Source organism: Lagenorhynchus albirostris, chromosome 1 (genome assembly GCF_949774975.1).
Source record: "Lagenorhynchus albirostris chromosome 1, mLagAlb1.1, whole genome shotgun sequence".
In the NCBI taxonomy this organism is placed as follows: domain Eukaryota; kingdom Metazoa; phylum Chordata; class Mammalia; order Artiodactyla; family Delphinidae; genus Lagenorhynchus; species Lagenorhynchus albirostris.
In genome coordinates, this window is record NC_083095.1 from 76,842,529 (window position 1) to 76,861,838 (window position 19,310).

The 19,310-nt window shown below is 39.6% G+C and overlaps 1 protein-coding gene across 1 annotated transcript in view; it reads left to right on the top strand.

Moving 5' to 3' along the window:
* Positions 1 to 3,617: 3,617 nt before the first annotated feature.
* Positions 3,618 to 19,310, top strand: part of SLC12A6 (solute carrier family 12 member 6) — an 85,220-nt gene continuing 69,527 nt past the window's right edge. Inside the window, exon 1 of the mRNA XM_060146846.1 lies at positions 3,618 to 4,024. Coding sequence (XP_060002829.1) covers positions 3,754 to 4,024 — 271 coding nt within the window. The 5' untranslated portion in view covers positions 3,618 to 3,753. The remainder of the gene's footprint in view (positions 4,025 to 19,310) is intronic.

Consider the following 19,310-nt stretch of genomic DNA (forward strand, 5'->3'; position numbering starts at 1 on the left):
TCCTTTCCTTATCAAGTTAATCAAGTCAGTATTTCCCAGTCTTCTCATTCATGGCCTTTGACATTGAATTTGAATGTTTGCTTAGTGCCACTGATTTTAAAACTGCTTTGTGAAGTTTGCATTCCAATGATACAATCTTCTTTTTCTACAATATCAAAGATTCTAGACTCCAGAAGCAGATGTAACTTAAATCAGCACGAATTTGATTTATCAAGACTGGCCCTGGAAAGGAGTAAATATGTTTCTCATGGACTCTGATGTCTGACTGTCCCGGCAGAAAAGTTCAGGATAGTTGTTGACTGCTGAGAATAAAACATCTCTAGACTTGGGTCATAGTTAATAGAAGACATGATTTTCAATCAGTTACTTAAATTTATGAGAATGGTGAAGTGAGATAATTATTTCCTGTCAAGCAATTTTTTATTTCTTAGCCTGTTCACTGAACAAGGTTCTTAGCATAGAATCTGAGGGATTTTAAAGAGTCGTCCTATCCTATTAGGGTTAATGATCGAAGAAATGTTAGAAATTCTGCAAATGACTAGGAAAAGTATCTGCTATGGAAGTTTTTTTAAGAACTAAAGTCAGGGGAGTTCCCTGGCAGTCCAAGTGGTTAGGACTCTGAGCTTCCACTGTTGGGGGGTTCAGGTTCGATCCCTGGTCGGGGAGCTAGGATCTGGCATGGCCAAAATAAAAAAGAAAAGAACCAAAGTCAGTAAACGAATGCTATCATTTTTTTTAAATGTTGACTGTGATTCTGTCTTTATAAGTTACCTCCCCACCAAAAAAAGGATTAGCATTTTCCATGCTACTTACAGTGTAGACTGTAATGGAAAGGCAAATTGGTGTGAATATACCGAAAATTTTTTTCCTTAAGAGATCTCCTAGGTCTGAGTACATTGTGTGATGTGCTCAGAAATGGGAGAAGAGTCTTAAGAAGTATAGTATAAAGTGAATGAAAATACACTGTGGTATGAAACAAAATTCGATGTTGTAGAAATCCAGGATTTTTTTTTTAAATGAAGGGAAAGTCTGTAAGATTTGAATGAACAGCAGGCATGCCTGAGGAGAAAACTGATCCCTCAGTAAATTTCTTCCTTCCTCAAGTAAGAAAGCTGTAAGCCTGAATGAATAATCACAGGCTTTATAAAGAATCAAGCTTTGAGGAGATTTACATTTTAAATAGGAATTTAGTTTCTATTCTGTTACCTGGATCTTTTAAACCGGACATTGGACTTTGTGTGTCATTTGATAAAAGGGAATTTACTGGCTCACGTCTTAAATACAGTTGTGATCTATTACTAGGGATGATCTTAAACATTTCCATTTGTGCTGAGCAAGGACCCAGACAAAGCCAGGGCCAGACTGTTGAATTTAAATGTTTGGGTAAATAACAAGGTCCTGTGGTATAGCACAGGGAACTATATTCAACATCCTGTGATAAACTATAATGGAAAAGAATATTAAAAAAAGGATGTCTCTTTGTGTATAACTGAGTCACTTTGCTGTACCGCAGAGATTGGCACAGCCTTGTAAATCAACTGTACTTCAATGAAAAAATAAAATTAATGTCTTGATCAAAGCTCTAGGAAATAATTTTCAGACAAAACATTGATGAGTCAAATTTATTGAACACCTATTCATGCATTAAATAAACATTCTAAGAAAAATATTCTGGTGGCAGTAGTAGGGAAAACACTGAATGGAGTCAAGAGAAAGTATCTCAATGGCTTCTCCAGGTCTAAAATTAAAGACGCTTTCTTTAATGAAGCTTTCAGTCTGACTAGAAAATGAATACAGCATTTTTTTTTCCAGTTTTACTGAGGTAAAATTGACAAAACTGTATATATTTAAGGTGTACAACTGTGATGATTTGATAGATGTATACATTGTAAAAAAAACAGCACTTTTTTAAAGGACAAGAAAAAAAAAGGTAGCCTAAACTATATAAATTTGAGCATACAATGCTTTATAATAGACCACTACGTAAAAACTCCAATGAGGGTCATACCCAATATATACCATATATTGGAGATATATGGTATTGAGAGGTTTGTAATTTTTAAAGAAATTATGAGTGGTATTTTCAGGGACACTCTTAGTAAAGAGAGATGGTTTCTGAGGGTCTGAGGGGCATCGCCTACCTCCAGAATGAGTTTGTGCAACACAGCAGGACCACAACTCAGCAGGACCAAGAGCGAAAAGCGTTTTTCTCAGATGCAGGCAGCTCAGGACCCCACACCCAACTACAATTCCCGTCATGCTCCGGGCCTCCCACGCTCGGCCCCGCCCCTTGTCCGCCGCTGCGACCGGGGCGAGCGCATGCGCGGAGCCCTCTCCGCCACTTCGCGGGCTGCAGAGACTGGGCGGGGCTTTCGGGTGCTCGTGGGACTGTGACGCCCTCCGACCGCTCCCCCAGGTTTCTCTTCGGACCGTTAACCTCGAATGAGGAACGAGCGGGGAGGAAAGGGAGGGGCTGCGGCGCCGCCGGCACAGCCCGCCGGGCCCGGGGCCGGGGGCGGCGAGGTCACGTAACTGCTGCTCTGGCATCTGACCGGGGAGGAGGCTCCCTCCCCGGCAGCCCAAGCCCCCCGGCGCCCGCCGCGGCTCGGAAACAGTTACCCGCTGGTAAACAACAGCTGCGCGCGCATCCGAATCAGCTGGCGCCGGGATCCCGCACCTGCGACCTCCTCCTACCCTCATCCTCGCCGCTCCCTCCTGCTCAGCCAGGGCCAGCCTGCGAGGCCGTCTCCTCTTCTGTTAGGGCCCGAAGGAAGAACAGCGAAGGGGCTGACCTTGCGCCGGGGCCCTGGTAGGGGAGGAAAGCGTCTCCGGCAAAGGGGTGGCTCGTCCTGTCACACGCAGGAGAAACCCAGCAAACCGATCGGGGGCTCGATGGACTAGCAGCTACCTGCCACGACCCTGAACTGCAGTCCGCGGAGTCTCGATCCGCTAGCCGACTCCTCCCAGATCCCAGGGACCTTTCTGCCAGAAGAGCGGGAGGGCCACCCCCGCAGACCTCTCGGAGGCAGAAATCCGCTTTGCCCCTGCAACCGCGTCTCCTCACCCTTGTCTCATTCTCCTCCATCCATAGTGTGCGATATTTTTCCCGTTATGCATGCTCACCTCTCCCACCAGACCCAAGTGGATTATCGGCCTCAAAAACATCGGGTGGCTCTACACACATCTCCTCCCAGCCAGACCTGTGGGGTATTCACCTGATACACAACAGGTGGTCGGGTGTACACCGTTTCGCAATCTGATCTATACTGTCTATATTCGCTTGATAAGGGTGGGCCTCTGCGCACTTTGCTCATCTAGCCGTGGGACATTTACAGATAAGGGACTAACTACCTCGGCAGAAACCTTAAGGTCGAGGAGAGAAAGGCTTCGTCACCTGCTTCTCTGAGACCATGGCTGTCTGCCCGCATCCCTGGACCAGGGGAGATGACTAAGATAGCTCTTCATTCTGAAGGAACGAAGTTACACGAGATTGTCATCGTTTGTCTTTTTTTTTTTTCCTTAAATATTTTTCAGCTGCTGGTAGTGCACTTTTTAGGACAGGCGGCTTGAATTCTGAGTAGAAGGATTCTTATATATAGTGGCTTTTTGTGTGGTGTAAATCAAGGTAATTGAGAGGTTTTTTTTTTAAGTTATCTTTTCTATTTTTGCAACCAAAATTGCTAGCGTAGGAGGAAGGGTTTTGCAGGGTTTTTTCTTTTTTCTTTGTCCTTATAAAGGAAAAGAAAAAGAAAAATGCATCCTTCAGAAAACACCACCAAGATGGCTTCAGTTAGGTTCATGGTGACACCAACAAAGATCGATGACATTCCAGGTTTGTCAGACACCAGCCCGGACCTCAGTTCTCGATCCAGTTCCCGGGTAAGATTTAGCTCCCGGGAAAGTGTACCTGAAACAAGCCGTAGTGAGCCTATAAGTGAGATGTCTGGAGCCACCAGTTCACTGGCGACTGTTGCACTGGATCCAGCTAGTGACCGGACTTCTAACCCCCAGGATGTTTCTGAGGGTAAGTAGAAACACAGACAACAAAATATTTCCGTTACTGGCTTATTTGTCCAGGATGACAATATACTGGGAAATCATTTTTCCATTGTAGAATAATCATCAGGAACCAAGGTACCTCTTTTTGAGATGCTTAGGAACCCTTTGGAATAATGGTTAGCATAGTGGATCTCTGCAATAGTAATTTGGCGTGTGCGAAGGTATATGACAAGAAGGAAAGTAGATGTATGTTTTGACTTCCTCATTCTTGTATTCTTAGAATTGAAATGGGTATTTTGGTTAAGGATGAATATCAAAGAATTTAACAATTTTCCAGCATGGAGAATCCTAAATTGTAAAATTTAGTGGAGAGTTGTCTTTGGGGCTCCAACTGTTACAGTTTGCTTTTAAGGCCAGTTATGAGGAGTAGTTATTGATCATATCTTAGTTACTGGCTTTCCTGTAAAGACTTCAGATACTGTATCACAAAATTCTTTTTAAAAAATTATATTTTACAGAGACAGTGTGGTTCGAGTAGCACAGCTCACTCAGGGTGAGGCTGGGTGGATCTGAGGGGGCTATCCTGTCAAATGGAGATTTCTGATTCCCACATAATTTCTTCACTTTGAAGTTTAGATGGAATGTACTGAGTGCTGAGACTTTGTAGTCAGGAAGTAGCACACAAGCTACTTCTGACTTATATTGACCACTGCAGACGTTCAGCTTCCTAAACCAATTTGTGTCTGCGGGCTTGGAGGTTTTCATTGGGTTTAGTGAGAAAGAGGTGATGAGGTAAAACAGAGAGGTCATAACATTTTTCGGACTCTGAAGTAGAAAAGTTTGAGAAGTGCCGTACTGCTTTATATATTTAGTTTTATGCTATGTTCTAACTAACGTAGATCTGTCAGGTAATGAAAACTTCTCTTAAGAATCTTCAAGTTTCTTACAATGATATTCTACCCACATTTGAAAACCGTAGCTTCAGCCACTGAATTGCCATTTTCCGGTGTCAGGAAATATTGTTCCCCCTAACCTAAAGCGTGCAGGAAACCAGAATGATTTTAGTTCCTTATTTCTGTTTTTTAATGTCTGGAGACAAGGTAGATTTGGTAAAGTTTATAGTCCTGGAATTCACTTATCCTTGACTAATCTTTTTTTTTATGAAGACATTACAGGTCGATTCTTGGACTTGTAACAATTTTCAACTTCTTGACAGACTTTACACTATGTACCATGGTGTTAAAATTACATTATGGAATAAAAAATAATTCATCATTTTCTCTTCTTACAAATTAATTCTAAATTGTAGTTTTAGTTTTTACACATCATACTCTATTTAGGTTGTAAAAATACCAGATAAGACTGTAAGTGTTAATTTTTTTAATGCTGTAATTGTCATTAGGTAATTTATAGTTAAATGTTGTTGGGTTTCTGACTTATATATTATGGAATTGTATTTTTATTCTGTTTTTAAAAGTGGACTTATTTCAGTAATGTGTTAGTTAGCCTTGCAGAAACGGGATCCTTGTCCAGGCTTCTGTCCTTATCTATAAGCATTCTTTAAGGTCTAGAGTGGTATTGCTTTACACCATAAGGTAAAACTGGGGACGTGTGTAGGTAAAATCTATCTCGTTTAGCTGGGTACAGAAGTTAAAGCTTGGTTCTCTACCTAACATCTTCCTTAATGTTTAAATAGTCTCTGGTACTAGAGAAAGGGAAATTAAAATCCAGCCATTAGATCGCACTTTTCCCTAGAGTATTCTTGGGAATCGAGTTTCCTACTTTCCCAATGACCTATTTTTCTCTTATTGTCTTTTAAAAAATTTCTTATGATGATCATCCTGTGATATATTTTCCACACCATCAGAGGGAACTGGTTAGAAATGTAATTATTTCACCTTTGGCCTTGTAATATGCAGATACCCTTACTGGACTTAGATGTTGATCTTCAAAGGATGCTGTTGTCAAGAAAATCAAGGACGTGCTAATCTACATTTGTCTCTGGGTTGGATTTAGTATATGAAAACAACTACTTCCTCTTCTACAGTGGACTCTATCCTTATCCTTAAGTTCATAATGTATTTCAGAATTGTGTTTGCTATTTTACCATTTAGAATTTTGTGATTTTTTTTTTTGGTGGGGGGACCCTTTTTACATCCTTCAGTGGTTGTGACATTGGTATCATTCTCTCTCCTTTCCCCACAATTCCCATGCCTCCCACATTTCTTCCCACCTTAAGTTTCTTATCGTGTCATATACCTTTTATTCACATTACATTGCACAACCAAGGTGGGGTGACACACCAAATTTTAAATATTTATTTCTATCTGTGTTTTAATTTTTTTCTACTGTTGGCCTTTTGAGTAGTAATTATCTTTCTGCTATCAAAGTGTTTATAGTTCTTTTTCATTTTGTCAAGGTTCCATTAGAACTTATGGGACTGTCAAGTTGGTAAATAAAATCAGCGATCTTAGCACTGTACTTGCTTATGCGTGAAGAATGCCTTAAAGGTACAGAAGGAACTGCTGAGAGTGGATACCTCTGGACAGTTATGAAAATAGGGTGGAGACTGGGAATTTTCCTTTATCTAAACAATTCAGTAGGGCATGTACAATCTTTTATATTGAGAGTGTATCACTTTTGTAATTAAAAAAATTTTATGAGCCATAGCATGTTAGTTAGGGAACCTCAGATGATCAAGAATCAAATTCTGGTCAAAGCCCATTTTAATAAATGAGGAAACTAAGGCTTACAGAGATAGTTATTTGTAGATCATGAGTGGCAGAGCCAAGACTGAAATGCAGGCCTCCTGACTTCTGTCCAGGGCTTTCCATTACATCATTTTGCCTCTGCCATGATGAACATCGTTTACATTTGCCTCATAACCATTTGGTTAACTTAAATGATTGTTAAAATAATAATACCAAAATAGAGAAGAGAACATATTTTTATATGTCTTACACATTTTCTAATAACATTTCAACCTTTTACAATTCAACAAATGCTCCCTGAGGCTCTGATGTGTGTGAGGCACTCCAGTAGGAACTATAGGAAATGCTCAGGTAAAATATAGGTTCTGCCTTTGGAGCGCTCATGGCAATAGTGGTGAAAATGACAAGAACACTTGCACCAACATTTACTGATCAATTATTATGGGCCAGGCTCTGTTCTGGGTGCTAAGGATGCAGGACTGAGAAAAAGAATCCAATTACTGTTCTAAGGAAAGTTATGATCTAATAGAGAAAGCAAACAAATTTTCATATAAATTATAATGCTGTATGATAAATGCAGGAATAGAAGTATACGTCAAAATACAAAAAAAAGAAAAATACAGCAAATTTTAGAATAACACAGTAGAAAAATATAGTTAAGGAAAATGATGAACTGAGGTAAAATGGAGACACCGAGAGACTGGAGGACTTGACGAGGTAAAAGTGATAGTGAGTGATGTAGAGGGATTGAAGACTGTGATCAGATAGATGAATGTTAGGGTTAATGGATTCAGAGGTGGGGCAGTTCCAGTGTTAACATGATCGAGTGTGCAGCCTTGGGAGTCGGTTTCTGAAGTGGAGTAAAAATAAAAGCCAGTTGAGTCAGGACCTCTAAGTGTACCAACTTGGAGGCTGGCTGTCACCAAGTTTTACTGAGGGATGTTAACTGGTAGAGATGCAAAAATTATTTAGATAAGCCCCTCCTTCATGGAGCCACCTCTGAAACCTTTTCTCATTCAACCCGACACCCAGATAGATCAGATCAGTTCTTTAAGTCCCTGTATCTCTTATACAGACTACTACTAGAGCACCTATTTCACTGAATTTTGGTTTTTTATTTGTTTGTTTACATATTATTTTCCTCGGTTAGGCTGTAGGTTCTTGAGGACAGGGACCTGAAGAGCATAATGCTGTCGACTGAAAAAAATGCACAACCTAAAAGTTGAGAATTACATTTTACTTGACAGACTTACTGAGGACTTAAACCCTCAGTAAGACAACCTCTCATACAGCTCTGAGGGACTGTTGTGAAGATGTAAGGGAGGAGCCAGGATATACAGGAGTTTTTGCAAAAAAAAACAAGTCGTGGAAACATCAAAAGATTACTGCTAATTAAAGAAAACCAGACATCTCAAGTTATTGAATTTAGTGCTGTTCTGTGTATGAGAAGATTCAGGACTCTGGGCTTATTGAAATTATTCCTTTGAGATGAGCCTTAGCTATCTAGGGCCAGTATCCTGTTTTTCTCCATCTTGAATCCCCTCAGGGTGCACCATTGGGGGTGGCTGCAGTGACTGATGGCTCGATGGCCTCAACGTCCTTTATTCACTGATATGGCAGGCAACATTCTTTGTCCACAGTATTTAAAAGCTCTTCAGCCAGAGTTGGAGACCATAGCTCAGAAGGGAAGAGGGATTAATCTTATATGCATGGGAAGAACTTTCCTACCTGAGGTGGGCTGCGAAGGGTAAGCAGAAGTTCACCAAGTGGACAAGGCCCAGCAGGCTTTTCCTTAAATGCCAGTAGGTCTTACAGAGTATTTATCTGCACTTGGTGCCATTATATTACACATGGACGTTTAGCCCACTCTGCTGGTCTACCAATTCTGTGTGTTATTCATAGGTCACATCAATCTCTCATGCTAGGGTTAAATAACGTTTGACTAAGAATCAGAATAGTGTTGCAAAGCTATCTTTTTATTTTTCATAAGAGCATGTTTCAAAGTACCAAGCAATCTTTTTATACTTTTGGAAAAAAATTCTAGTTTTTTGCCCCAAGCAAAAATAAATGAATTACATTGTATTGCCAATTGCAGGTGACTATTACCTTTCTTTTAAATATACCTTTCATATTATATGGTTATTGAATACTACCATTTCATTTTGACACACTAACAGAGAGCTGTAACTAACATTGTGTAACATAGTAAAATGGATAGTTTTGTAAAAACACTTCTTAGCTTTCCTGATAGCATCCTCTGATAGATTTTTTTTTTCCAAGCTCGATTCCTCCCCCCACTTTTTTCTAAAGACAAGTAGCACTTGTGTGACACGTTTTGGTTACAGACCACATCTGTTTTTTCCCCCTCTTCTCCATACTGCAAAGCCAATGATTAAACTTTATAATATACTACTTTACACCACAAGTAGCAATCAGCTAAATCCAGAATGTGGGAAATTTTATTGAATAACTAGACTTTTCAACAAATAAATGGCATGGAGTGGAGGAGGAGAGAACAAAGGGGGGGGGAGCTGTTACAGATAAAAAGCTGTCAACCAAATGCAATGTGTGGACTTTCTTTGGATCCAGATGTGAACAAAACAACTGTAAAAAGCCACTTTTGAGAAAATCAGGGAAATTTGACCACGTACTTGGTGTTAAAAAATACTAAGGAATTATTGTGAATTTTCTTAGGTATATTTATGACATTGTGGTAATATAAAGCCCTTATCTGTAGAGATACATATTGACATATTTACAGGTGAAACGAAGTGTACTCCACCCTCCCTCCCCCCACGCCACAAAACAGTTGAGGAGAGATAGATACGATTGGCAAACATTTATAATTGGTTGAATTGGATTAATGAGGATTCATTTTACTGTTTTTTCTGACTTTGTGTATATTTGAAAATATCTGTAATACAAGCTTTTAAAAGGTTGGACTGCAATCCAGAAAGTTACGTTATTTATTTATTTAAATAAATTTTATTTATTTATCAATTTTTGGCTGCATTGGGTCTTTGTTGCTGCACGCTGGCTTTCGCTGATTGCAGCGAGCAGGGACTACTCTTCGTTGCGGTGCGCGGGCTTCTCATTGAGGTGGCTTCTATTGTTGCAGAGCATGGGCTCTAGGCGCGTGGGCTTCAGTAGTTGTGGCATGTGGGCTCAGTAGTTGTGGCTCGCGGGCTCTAGAGCGCAGGCTCAGTAGTTGTGGCGCACGGACTTAGTTGCTCCGCGGCATGTGGGATCTTCCCGGACCGGGACTCGAACCCGTGTTCCCTGCATTGGCAGGTGGATTCTTAACCACTGTGCCACCAGGAAAGCCCCAGAAAGCTACTTTAATAGAAAGGAGTTTCTTTTATAGATTCTGTCCTAGAATACTCTAGATATTTGATTAAATATTAGTGATTGGAAGAGTGATTGCTTCAACTTATTGTCTTTTATCTTGGGTGGTCTCTTCTGTATCCTCACTAATTCTTTCCGTGCGGGGCCTCATTCTTTTCCTGTCAGAAGCATGTTTCTTGATTGCAGATTCTCATAAACTTTGCTTTGATATTACCTGTATTGGAATGGAAAAGAAGGAAGAGGACACTCCTGGGTACCTAAGAATCTTATAAAAGTCATGCTTTTCTAATGTTAAGGCTCTTAGAATAAGGGGAATGTTTCTAATGCTGACGTTTAAGGCAATTTGTACTGACCTAGAAGGACGATATTTGCTGTAAACTTTTGAATCGTGGTGCTCCTTTTGCCTCCTCTGCGTAATAAATACTTCTGGACTAGCAAGCTTCACTGGAGACGGGCAAACTGGATTTCAGTCCCCCCAACGCCCTTGCCCTTTTGGCCTGATGTAATCTGCACAGCTGCACTTGGTGGGCTTGTTGACTCAAAATAGTGCAGATTTTATGTGTTTAAGTTCTTGGTGATGTGTTTCTTAGCAGTAGGTATGAAAATTTGGAGAGCCGTATTGTAGGAATTATGAAAGCATTTTATTTTGTGATTGTGTAAAACAATGTATTATTTTAATGAAATTTTATAAGTAAATGGAAAACCAAGAAGATATTCCCCATTAAAACCCTGTTATTAATGCTTTGGTGTACTTTGTAGAATCCCTGCAATTATGTATAAAGATATGAGCACAAGACTGCAGAACATACAATACCACACACACACACACACAGCACCTTGCTTTAACTGCAGAAGTTTAATAGTTGATTAATAGGAAATATTATTACCATATTTGCTCAGTTCTAAGGTGTACATTTGTCATATTTTTAACATTTCTGATATTCAAGTGCATTTTACTTTTGAAGAATTTTAAGCTACTGTTAAATCATGGGTGGAATTCACAGTTAACAAGATTTCAGAATCAAACCAATATTGTACAATTAATAAGTCAATCTGAGAGGCTATGCAAAACTTGGAAATTTGAAATTACCACTGGATGTTTTAACTGAAAAAATGTAAGGTCTAAAACTTTTTTTTGTTTTTCCTTAAAATTTAAGTTTTTGTACTTGGAAAGGACAGAAATAGAAAACAAAAGCTGTATTAAGTTGTTAGGAAATGGCAGGTATACTTAGGTCTTAATCCTAACTTTAGTTTTTTGTTTTTTTCTTTTTAAAATTTCGTATTATTTTAACTGAGAGCTGGGTTTCAGTCTTCTGCTTTGTATTTTTGTTACTGCATTGCTAAGCCTTATTACATTTCATATGGCCTTGAGAAATCCGTGCAAGATATTCAGTTGATAGCATTCATCTGTTTACAGTTGGAACCATTTGGTAGATAGCTTTAATTTTTGGCAAAGTGACGCCTAAATTTCTTCCATTTTACCAGACAAGGCTGTTTTTCCTTTTGGGGTAAGGGTATTCATTTTTCATATTGCTAATTTTACAAAAAGAAAACACTAAGAAGTTTAAAACTCTTGTATACACATGTACATTTTCACTTCGAGGAGCTATGATAATTGAATCCAATTGAAATTTATCTTTATTTTGAGAGCATTTGCTTTTACTATTTAAGCTCGTTTTTTTATATCCAGAAATAATACTTATTTTCACAACAGTTAATTTACATCCCAAGGTGCATGTAAAAAATTCTGCTTTTGATTTTTTTTTTAAATAAATTTATTTATTTATTTGTTTTTATTTTTGGCTGTGTTGGGTCTTTGTTCTGTGCGCCGGCTTTCTCTAGTTGCAGCGAGTGGTGTGCGGGCTTCTCATTGTCGTGGCTTCACTTGTTGCAGAGCACCGGCTCTAGGCGCGCGGGCTCAGTAGTTGTGGCACACGGGCTTAGTTGCTCCGCGGCATGTGGGAATCTTCCCAGGCCAGGGATCGAACCCGTGTCCCCTGCATTGGCAGGCAGATTCCCACCCACTGCGCCAGCAGGGAAGCCCCCTGATTTATTTTTTTTCTAATTTAGCAGTGTTCTAATTTCCAAATAAAATTTTAGGAATTAATAGGAAATAGAGAACAGGCTTTCCTATTAGATTAGGTTAATTCTTTCCTTTGCTGAAAAATCATCAGTTCTGATACTTTTTCATTTAAAAAAAAAAGTCATTTTCTTCTGAGCTAAGGTGGATTTCTTCTCCAGGAAAAAGCTGAAGCTGATAAGGTTAAGTAACCTGCCCAGGGTCATACAAGTAATAAATTGAAGAATAGTGATTTGAACCCAGTGTTTGTGATTCTAACACCAGTATTATTGTCATTACACTTCCTCTGCTAATGGTGGCTGGCTCTGTTGAAACATTTATTCAGCTTCAAATGTATAATAGAGCAAGCATAAGGAAATGCAGTCTTTATCTTCTGGGTACATTTTTGCAATTATTTTGCCTGGGATTGGGGGCATGAAAGGAAATGGTTTTTTTAAAAAAGTAGTAAAATGACATGTTTCCAAAATAACTTAAGGTTCTGTGTTCCTAACAAGAAATCTGGCCTAACAATGTGTATTTTACTGTCTTTTACACAAATGATCTCAGATAACTAGGGCAGTATAATCGTGCTGAATTACATGAACAGTTACTGATTTAGTTACATTAGTCCATCTAAAGTTAATGAATATTCATATTTTGACCCCTGTCTCGGTAGATCTATTTTAAAATGGAGTTTTGTTTCAGGGGAGGAGGGAAGCAATAACTTATAAAAACACTTGTTCTCTGAGGAGAAAATTAACAAGGAAATTTTGTTTCAAATTATGTTTTCATTTTCCTTTCTTTACATTTTTAGAAATATGTCCTAAGTTTTGACAGTATGGTGCTTAACATCAGTGTTATTTTCTATACAGTATTGCTAGCCTTGACTAGAAGCCCATATAGCGTATTTCATAGTTAAAGAATGAAATGTCATACATCAGAAATGAGATTCTGAGTTACTGAGTAGTCCATGTTAGTAGCTGCCAGTGCTTACCTCTGGTTGGTGATTCTTGGGTCCTATCATACCTAGGGTATGATGACATTGAGATGAGCAGTCTTATACAGGGAATTGCAATATTGTGAAAAAGTTAACAGTAGAAGCTGAGGGCTCTAAGTGCTCAGAGGCTTTTGATAATGCCTTCTTTAGAATTTGGATCAGTAACCAAAATGGAAGGCGTAGCTAGCAAATTAGCTAGCCATCAACTATCCTACTACATTCTTTCCTCTAGTGAAGACTCACAACTTTAGGTCCCTGTGGAAGTAACTGGGCAAGGTAGTGCTGTGTTGTGCTCTCAAGATTCTTTCTATGCTTATACTGTATTACAGTATATTGTTTTATATTGCCTTTTATTGGATAAATAATTGGATAACAAGACTGCGAACTCCTTGAGGGCAGGAGCAGTGTCTTGTTCTCCATTGTATTCCTGTTTCCTGGCACATAGTGAACACTCAAATATATATTGAATAAATGCATGATTCCTTCAGCCTCAGTAAAGAATAGATTTTTCTGATGTTTTGATTTGGAGAACTCTTTGTCATCCTTACCCTACAATATTACGAATCCATCAGAAAATAATGTCTTTTATGTATTTACTGTCTTTCAGTCATTAGCCCCCAAATACATTATTCATCATTCATGCCATTTTATAAAAATCTATTCATAGACAATTTTATGTAATTTTGAGATTTAGAAGTTTTAAGTCCTTACTATCCATGATAGTTGGTCCTCATCAAAGTAATTGATTCATTTAAGTCTTTTTATAATTGTCTACATAGTAAGGCAAGATTTAGTTTGTGGTCATTTTTATATTTTAAATTAATATTTACTGTCCCAGTGTCTGAAGGAGAAAAAGGTTTTGCTGAGTACGGTAAATAGGAAATTTGTATATACATAATGAGAATCTGTATACTTTTCAGACTCCAACTATATCTCTAAATTTAGGTAGTGAACTGCTCATTCTCTTCTAGCAGAATGTTTAGATCATTCTCTAACAGAGCCATTCAGAGTGTTGTATGCAGACGGTGCTGGACCATGAGCTATTTATTATGTCTGTGAGGAGATGAGTTCAGAAATTCAGAGTTTTTAGAAACTTGCATAGCAATTTGTTAAAGCAGGTTTATGTCTATTGAATCTAATAATAAAAATTGGAATTTGTGTTTTGTATATTTTTCATTTTCTAGTAATTTTTATTATTATTATTGGGGTTTTTTTCAAAATTTTTAGCCCACAATGAACTGGAAATTTAGAGGAAAATAGTCCTTTACCAGAGATAATTTGCAGTGAGATTGTGTGGTTCTAGATAATTTGCATAGCTTTTGTACAATACAGTTCTCAGTTTCTGCAAACCAAGAGGAAATACATATATGATTTGCTTTAAAATTGAATGGTTTTTAGTGATGGCATATAACAAAATATTAAAAACTGATAGAGAATCCTTATGTCGAAAATAATTTCCCACTGACTTTCCCTTGTTTCAGTCTTTTCACTGAACCTAATTTGATAAATGGGCTGAATAAAATAAAATGCTGGTTATCATGAATTGTTAGCCATGATGAAAAATTGAATTGTTAGCCATGATTAAAAATTCATAATAGAATAGTGTAGAATGGTAAATTTTACTTTCAAAATATTACCCAAAGTAGACACATTCTTTTAAAGAATGGGCATGCTTTTTTAAAAATACAGACATAATATAGTCACAAGTGTTTTAGTGAAACTAATAAAATAAATATAATATGTATAATATTTAGCCTAATGTATAAAGCACTGTGGAAGTAATACCATAAGAAATGCCCTTTTTGCCGTAGCCTGGCCTTATATCTTACTGCTTCAAAATACCATAGATTTTTTTTTTAATTTATTTTATTTAAGTATAGCTGATTTACAATGTCGTGTTAATTTCTGCTGGACAGCAAAGTGATTCAGTTATATTATATATATATTCTTTTTCATATTCTTTTCCATTATGGTTTATGACAGGATATTGAATATATTAATAGTTCCCTGTGCTACACAGTAGGACCTTGTTTATCCATTCTGTATATAGTAGTTTGCATCTGCTAATCTCAAACTCCCAATCAACCCCTCCCTCACCCTCTCTCCCCACTGGCAAGCACAAGTCTGTTCTCCCATGGATATTGCTGTTGTGGTGGTGGGGTTTTTTGTTTTGTTTTTGTTTTTTGTTTTTGTTTGTTTCTTTGGCCATATGCCATGCAGGATCTCAGTTCTCCGACCAGGGATCGAACCTGGGAACCTGGGTCCCTGGCAGTAGAAGCGTGGAGTCCCAACCGCTGGACCGCCAGGGAATTCCTTGGTTTTTTTTTTTTTTTTTTTAATGTGAAACTATAAGTATTTCAAGCCTGTATGATGATTCTCATTTCAAACAATATTCAACACTCTAGAATCAGGAAAAGCATTTATGCAGCTGCCTGAATTTTATGTGAAATGAAATTTGACCATAAGTGACTTGTTTTATACTCAGATCCAAAGTTTTTTAGATTTCAGTAAACTTCATTCAGTTCATTATATTTTTTTCTGACATTTTTTAAATGAAAAATTTCAAACATATACAGAAGTTGAAAGACTGTATGATGAACACCCATATCCATATCCTCCATATGCTACAATTAACATTGTGCTATATTTGTTTTTTTTAAAAAAAAACACATTTTAATTAATTTATTTAATTTATTTGGTTGCACCGGGTCTTAGTTTAGTTGCAGCCGGCGGGCTCCCTTAGTTGAGGCATGAATGTGGGATCTAGTTCCCTGACCAGGGATCATCGAACCCAGGCCCCCTGCATTGGGAGCACCACGTCTTAACCACTGCACCACCAGGGAAATCCATGCTGTATTTGTTTTATCACATATTCATCCCTTCCATTGATCCATCCATCTTTGAAGCATTTCAAAATGAGTTGCAGACATCAATGTGCTTCACACCTAAACACTAAAGTGTGCGTGTAATTAATGTGTGATGTATAATTTCTAATGTTTTTGAGATTCAGCCATGTTGTTGAATGTATCAGTAGTTCATTCCTGGTTATTGTTGGGTAATAGTCTATTGTATGAATATACTATAGGTTGTTTATCTTGTGATGGATACCTAGGCTCTTTCCTGTTTGGGCTGTTAGGAATAAAGCTGCTAAAAACATACATGTTCAAAAGTTTTTTTTGTGGATTTAGCTTTTATTTCTCTTGGGTAGATACCTATAAAAGGAATTGCTGGGACTTCCCTGGTGGCGCAGTGGTTGAGAGTCCGCCTGCCGATGCAGGGGACGCGGGTTCGTGCTCCGGTCCGGGAAGATCCCACATGCTACGGAGTGGCTGGGCCCGTGAGCCATGGCCGCTGAGTTCCGCAACGGGAGAGGCCACAACAGTGAGAGGCCCACGTACCGCAAAAACCAAAAAACAAACAAACAAAAAGGAATTGCTGGGTCATAGGGTAAGTGTATGTTTAAACTTATTAAAAAACTGCCAGGGCTTCCCTGGTGGCGCAGTGGTTGAGAATCCGCCTGCCGATGCAGGGGACGCAGGTTCGTGCTCCGGTCCGGGAAGATCCCACATGCCGCGGAGCCGCTGGGCCCGTGAGCCATGGCCGCTGAGCCTGTGCATCCGGAGCCTGTGCTCCACAACGGGAGAGGCCACAACAGTGAGAGGCCTGCGTACTGCAAAAGAACCCCACAAAACTGCCAGACATTCTTCCAAAGTCATCACACCAACATTCACATCAACATTTGCTCTACATCCTTGCCAACAGTTTTTTTTTTTATAGATTTATTTATTTTATTTATTTATTTTTGGCTGTGTTGGGTCTTTGTTGCTGTGCGCAGGCTTTCTCTAGTGGTGGCAAGTGGGGGCCGCACTTCTTTGTGTTGCGTGGGCTTCTCATTGCAGTGGCTTCTCTTGTTGCGGAGCACGGGCTCTAGGCATGCGGGCTTCAGTAGTTGTAGCACGTGGGGTCAGTAGCTGTGGCTTGCCAACTCTAGAGCGCAGGCTCAGTAGTTATGGTGTATGGACTTATTTGCTCCACTGCATGTGGGATCTTCCCGGACCAGAGCTTGAACCCATGTCCCCTGCATTGGCAGGCGGATTCTTAACCACTGCACCACCAGGGAAGCCCCTTGCCAACAGTTTTAATTGTGATTTTTTTTTGTGTGTGTGTGGTACGCGGGCCTCTCACTGTTGTGGCCTCTCCCGTTGCGGAGCACAGGCTCTGGACGCGCAGGCTCAGCGGCCATGGCTCACGGGCCCAGCCGCTCCACGGCACGTGGGATCTTCCCGGACCGGGGCACAAACCTGTGTCCCCTGCATCGGCAGGCGGACTCTCAACCACTGCGCCACCAGGGAAGCCCTTTAATTGTGATTTTAATTTGCATTTCCTTGATGGCCACTGAGCAGTTTTTCAAGTGCTATTAGCCATGTGTATAGCTTCCTTTGTGAATTGTCTGTTTGAATCTTTTGTTCATTTTCTTTTTTAAAAATTTATTTTATTTATTTATTTTTGGCTGCATTGGGTCTTCGTTGCTGCGCACAGGCTTTCTATAGTTGTGGCGAGCAGGGGCTACTCTTTGTTGCGGTGTGCAGGCTTCTCATTGTGGTGGCTTCTCGTTGTGGAGCATGGGCTCTAGGTGCACGGGCTTCAGTAGTTGTGGCATGCGAGCTCAGTAGTTGTGGCCCCCAGGCTAAGTAGTTGTGGCCCATGGGCTCTAGATCTCAGGCTCAGTAGTTGTGGTGCACGGGCTTAGTTGCTCCGCGGCATGTGGGATCTTCCCGGACCAGAGCTCGAACCTGTGTCCCCTACATTGGCAGGCAGATTCTTAACCTCTGTTCCACCAGGGAAGCCCTTGCTCATTTTCTGTTGAGTTGTCTTTTTATTATTAAGTTGTAGGGGATTATTGTATACTCAAAATACAAGTCCTTTGTCAAGCATATGTTTTTTTGTTTTTTGTTTTTTTTTGCGGTACGTGGGGCTCTCACTGTTGTGGCCTCTCCCGTTGTGGAGCACAGGCTCTGGACACACAGGCTCAGTGGACATGGCTCACGGGCCCAGCCGCTTCGCGGCATGTGGGATCTTCCTGGACCAGGGCACGAACCTGCGTCCCCTGCATCGGCAGGCGGACTCTCAACCACTGCGCCACCAGGGAAGCCCAAGCATATGTTTTATGAATATTTTCTCCCAGTCTTTGACTTGCCTATTCATTTTCATAATGGTGTCAGTTTATTGTATTTTTTCAACATTTTATTATAAAAATTTCAAAAATACAAATAATTGCAAGACTTAGAGTGAACACTTGTATACTCACCACCCAGAATCTATCATTAGTATTTTATAATACTTTTCCTGTCGTATGTCTATCCATTTATCTTAGTATATGCATTTCAAGGTTTCAAGTTTCAAATTGCAGATATCAGTTCATTTTTCCCAAATACTTCAAAATCAGATTGTTAGTTAGAATTCAGTATCTGTTTGCAGCTTTTTTCTTTTGAGTTAAACTTTTCATACCATGAAATACACAATTTTTTTTTTTTTTTTGCGGTATGCGGGGCTCTCACTGTTGCAGCCTCTCCCGTTGCGGAGCACAGGCTCCGGATGCGCAGGCCCAGCAGCCTCTCCGCGGCATGTGGGATCTTCCCGGACTGGGGCACGAACCCGTGTCCCCTGCATCGGCAGGCGGACTCTCAACCACTGCGCCACCAGGGAAGCCCAAATACACAAATTTTAAGTGAAGATTGACTGAATTTTGACAAATGCATATACCTGTGGAACTTTAAACTCTATCAAGATGTGGAATATTACCATCACTCTGCGAAGTTCTCTCATGCCCCGTCTCCACTTCCATTCCCCCAAAGGCAACCATTGTCCTGTTGGTTTTGCACCACATTACTTTTGCCAGCTCTAAAACTTCCTATTAGTGGCTCCATATATTATGTACTCTTTTGTTTAAGTACTCTTAACAAAAAAAACATAAACAAAAGCTTTTGTTTATGTACTCTTCTTTCACCTAGCATAATGTTTCTGAGATTCACCTATATTGTTGTAGGTATCACACTGGTTCATTCCTTTTTATAGCTGAATAGTAATCCTTTGTATGAATATATCAGAGTTTATCCATTCTCCTGTGGATATACACTTGGGTTTCCAGTTTTGGCCTATTGTTAATAAACTGCTGTGAACATTCTTATACTATTTTCAT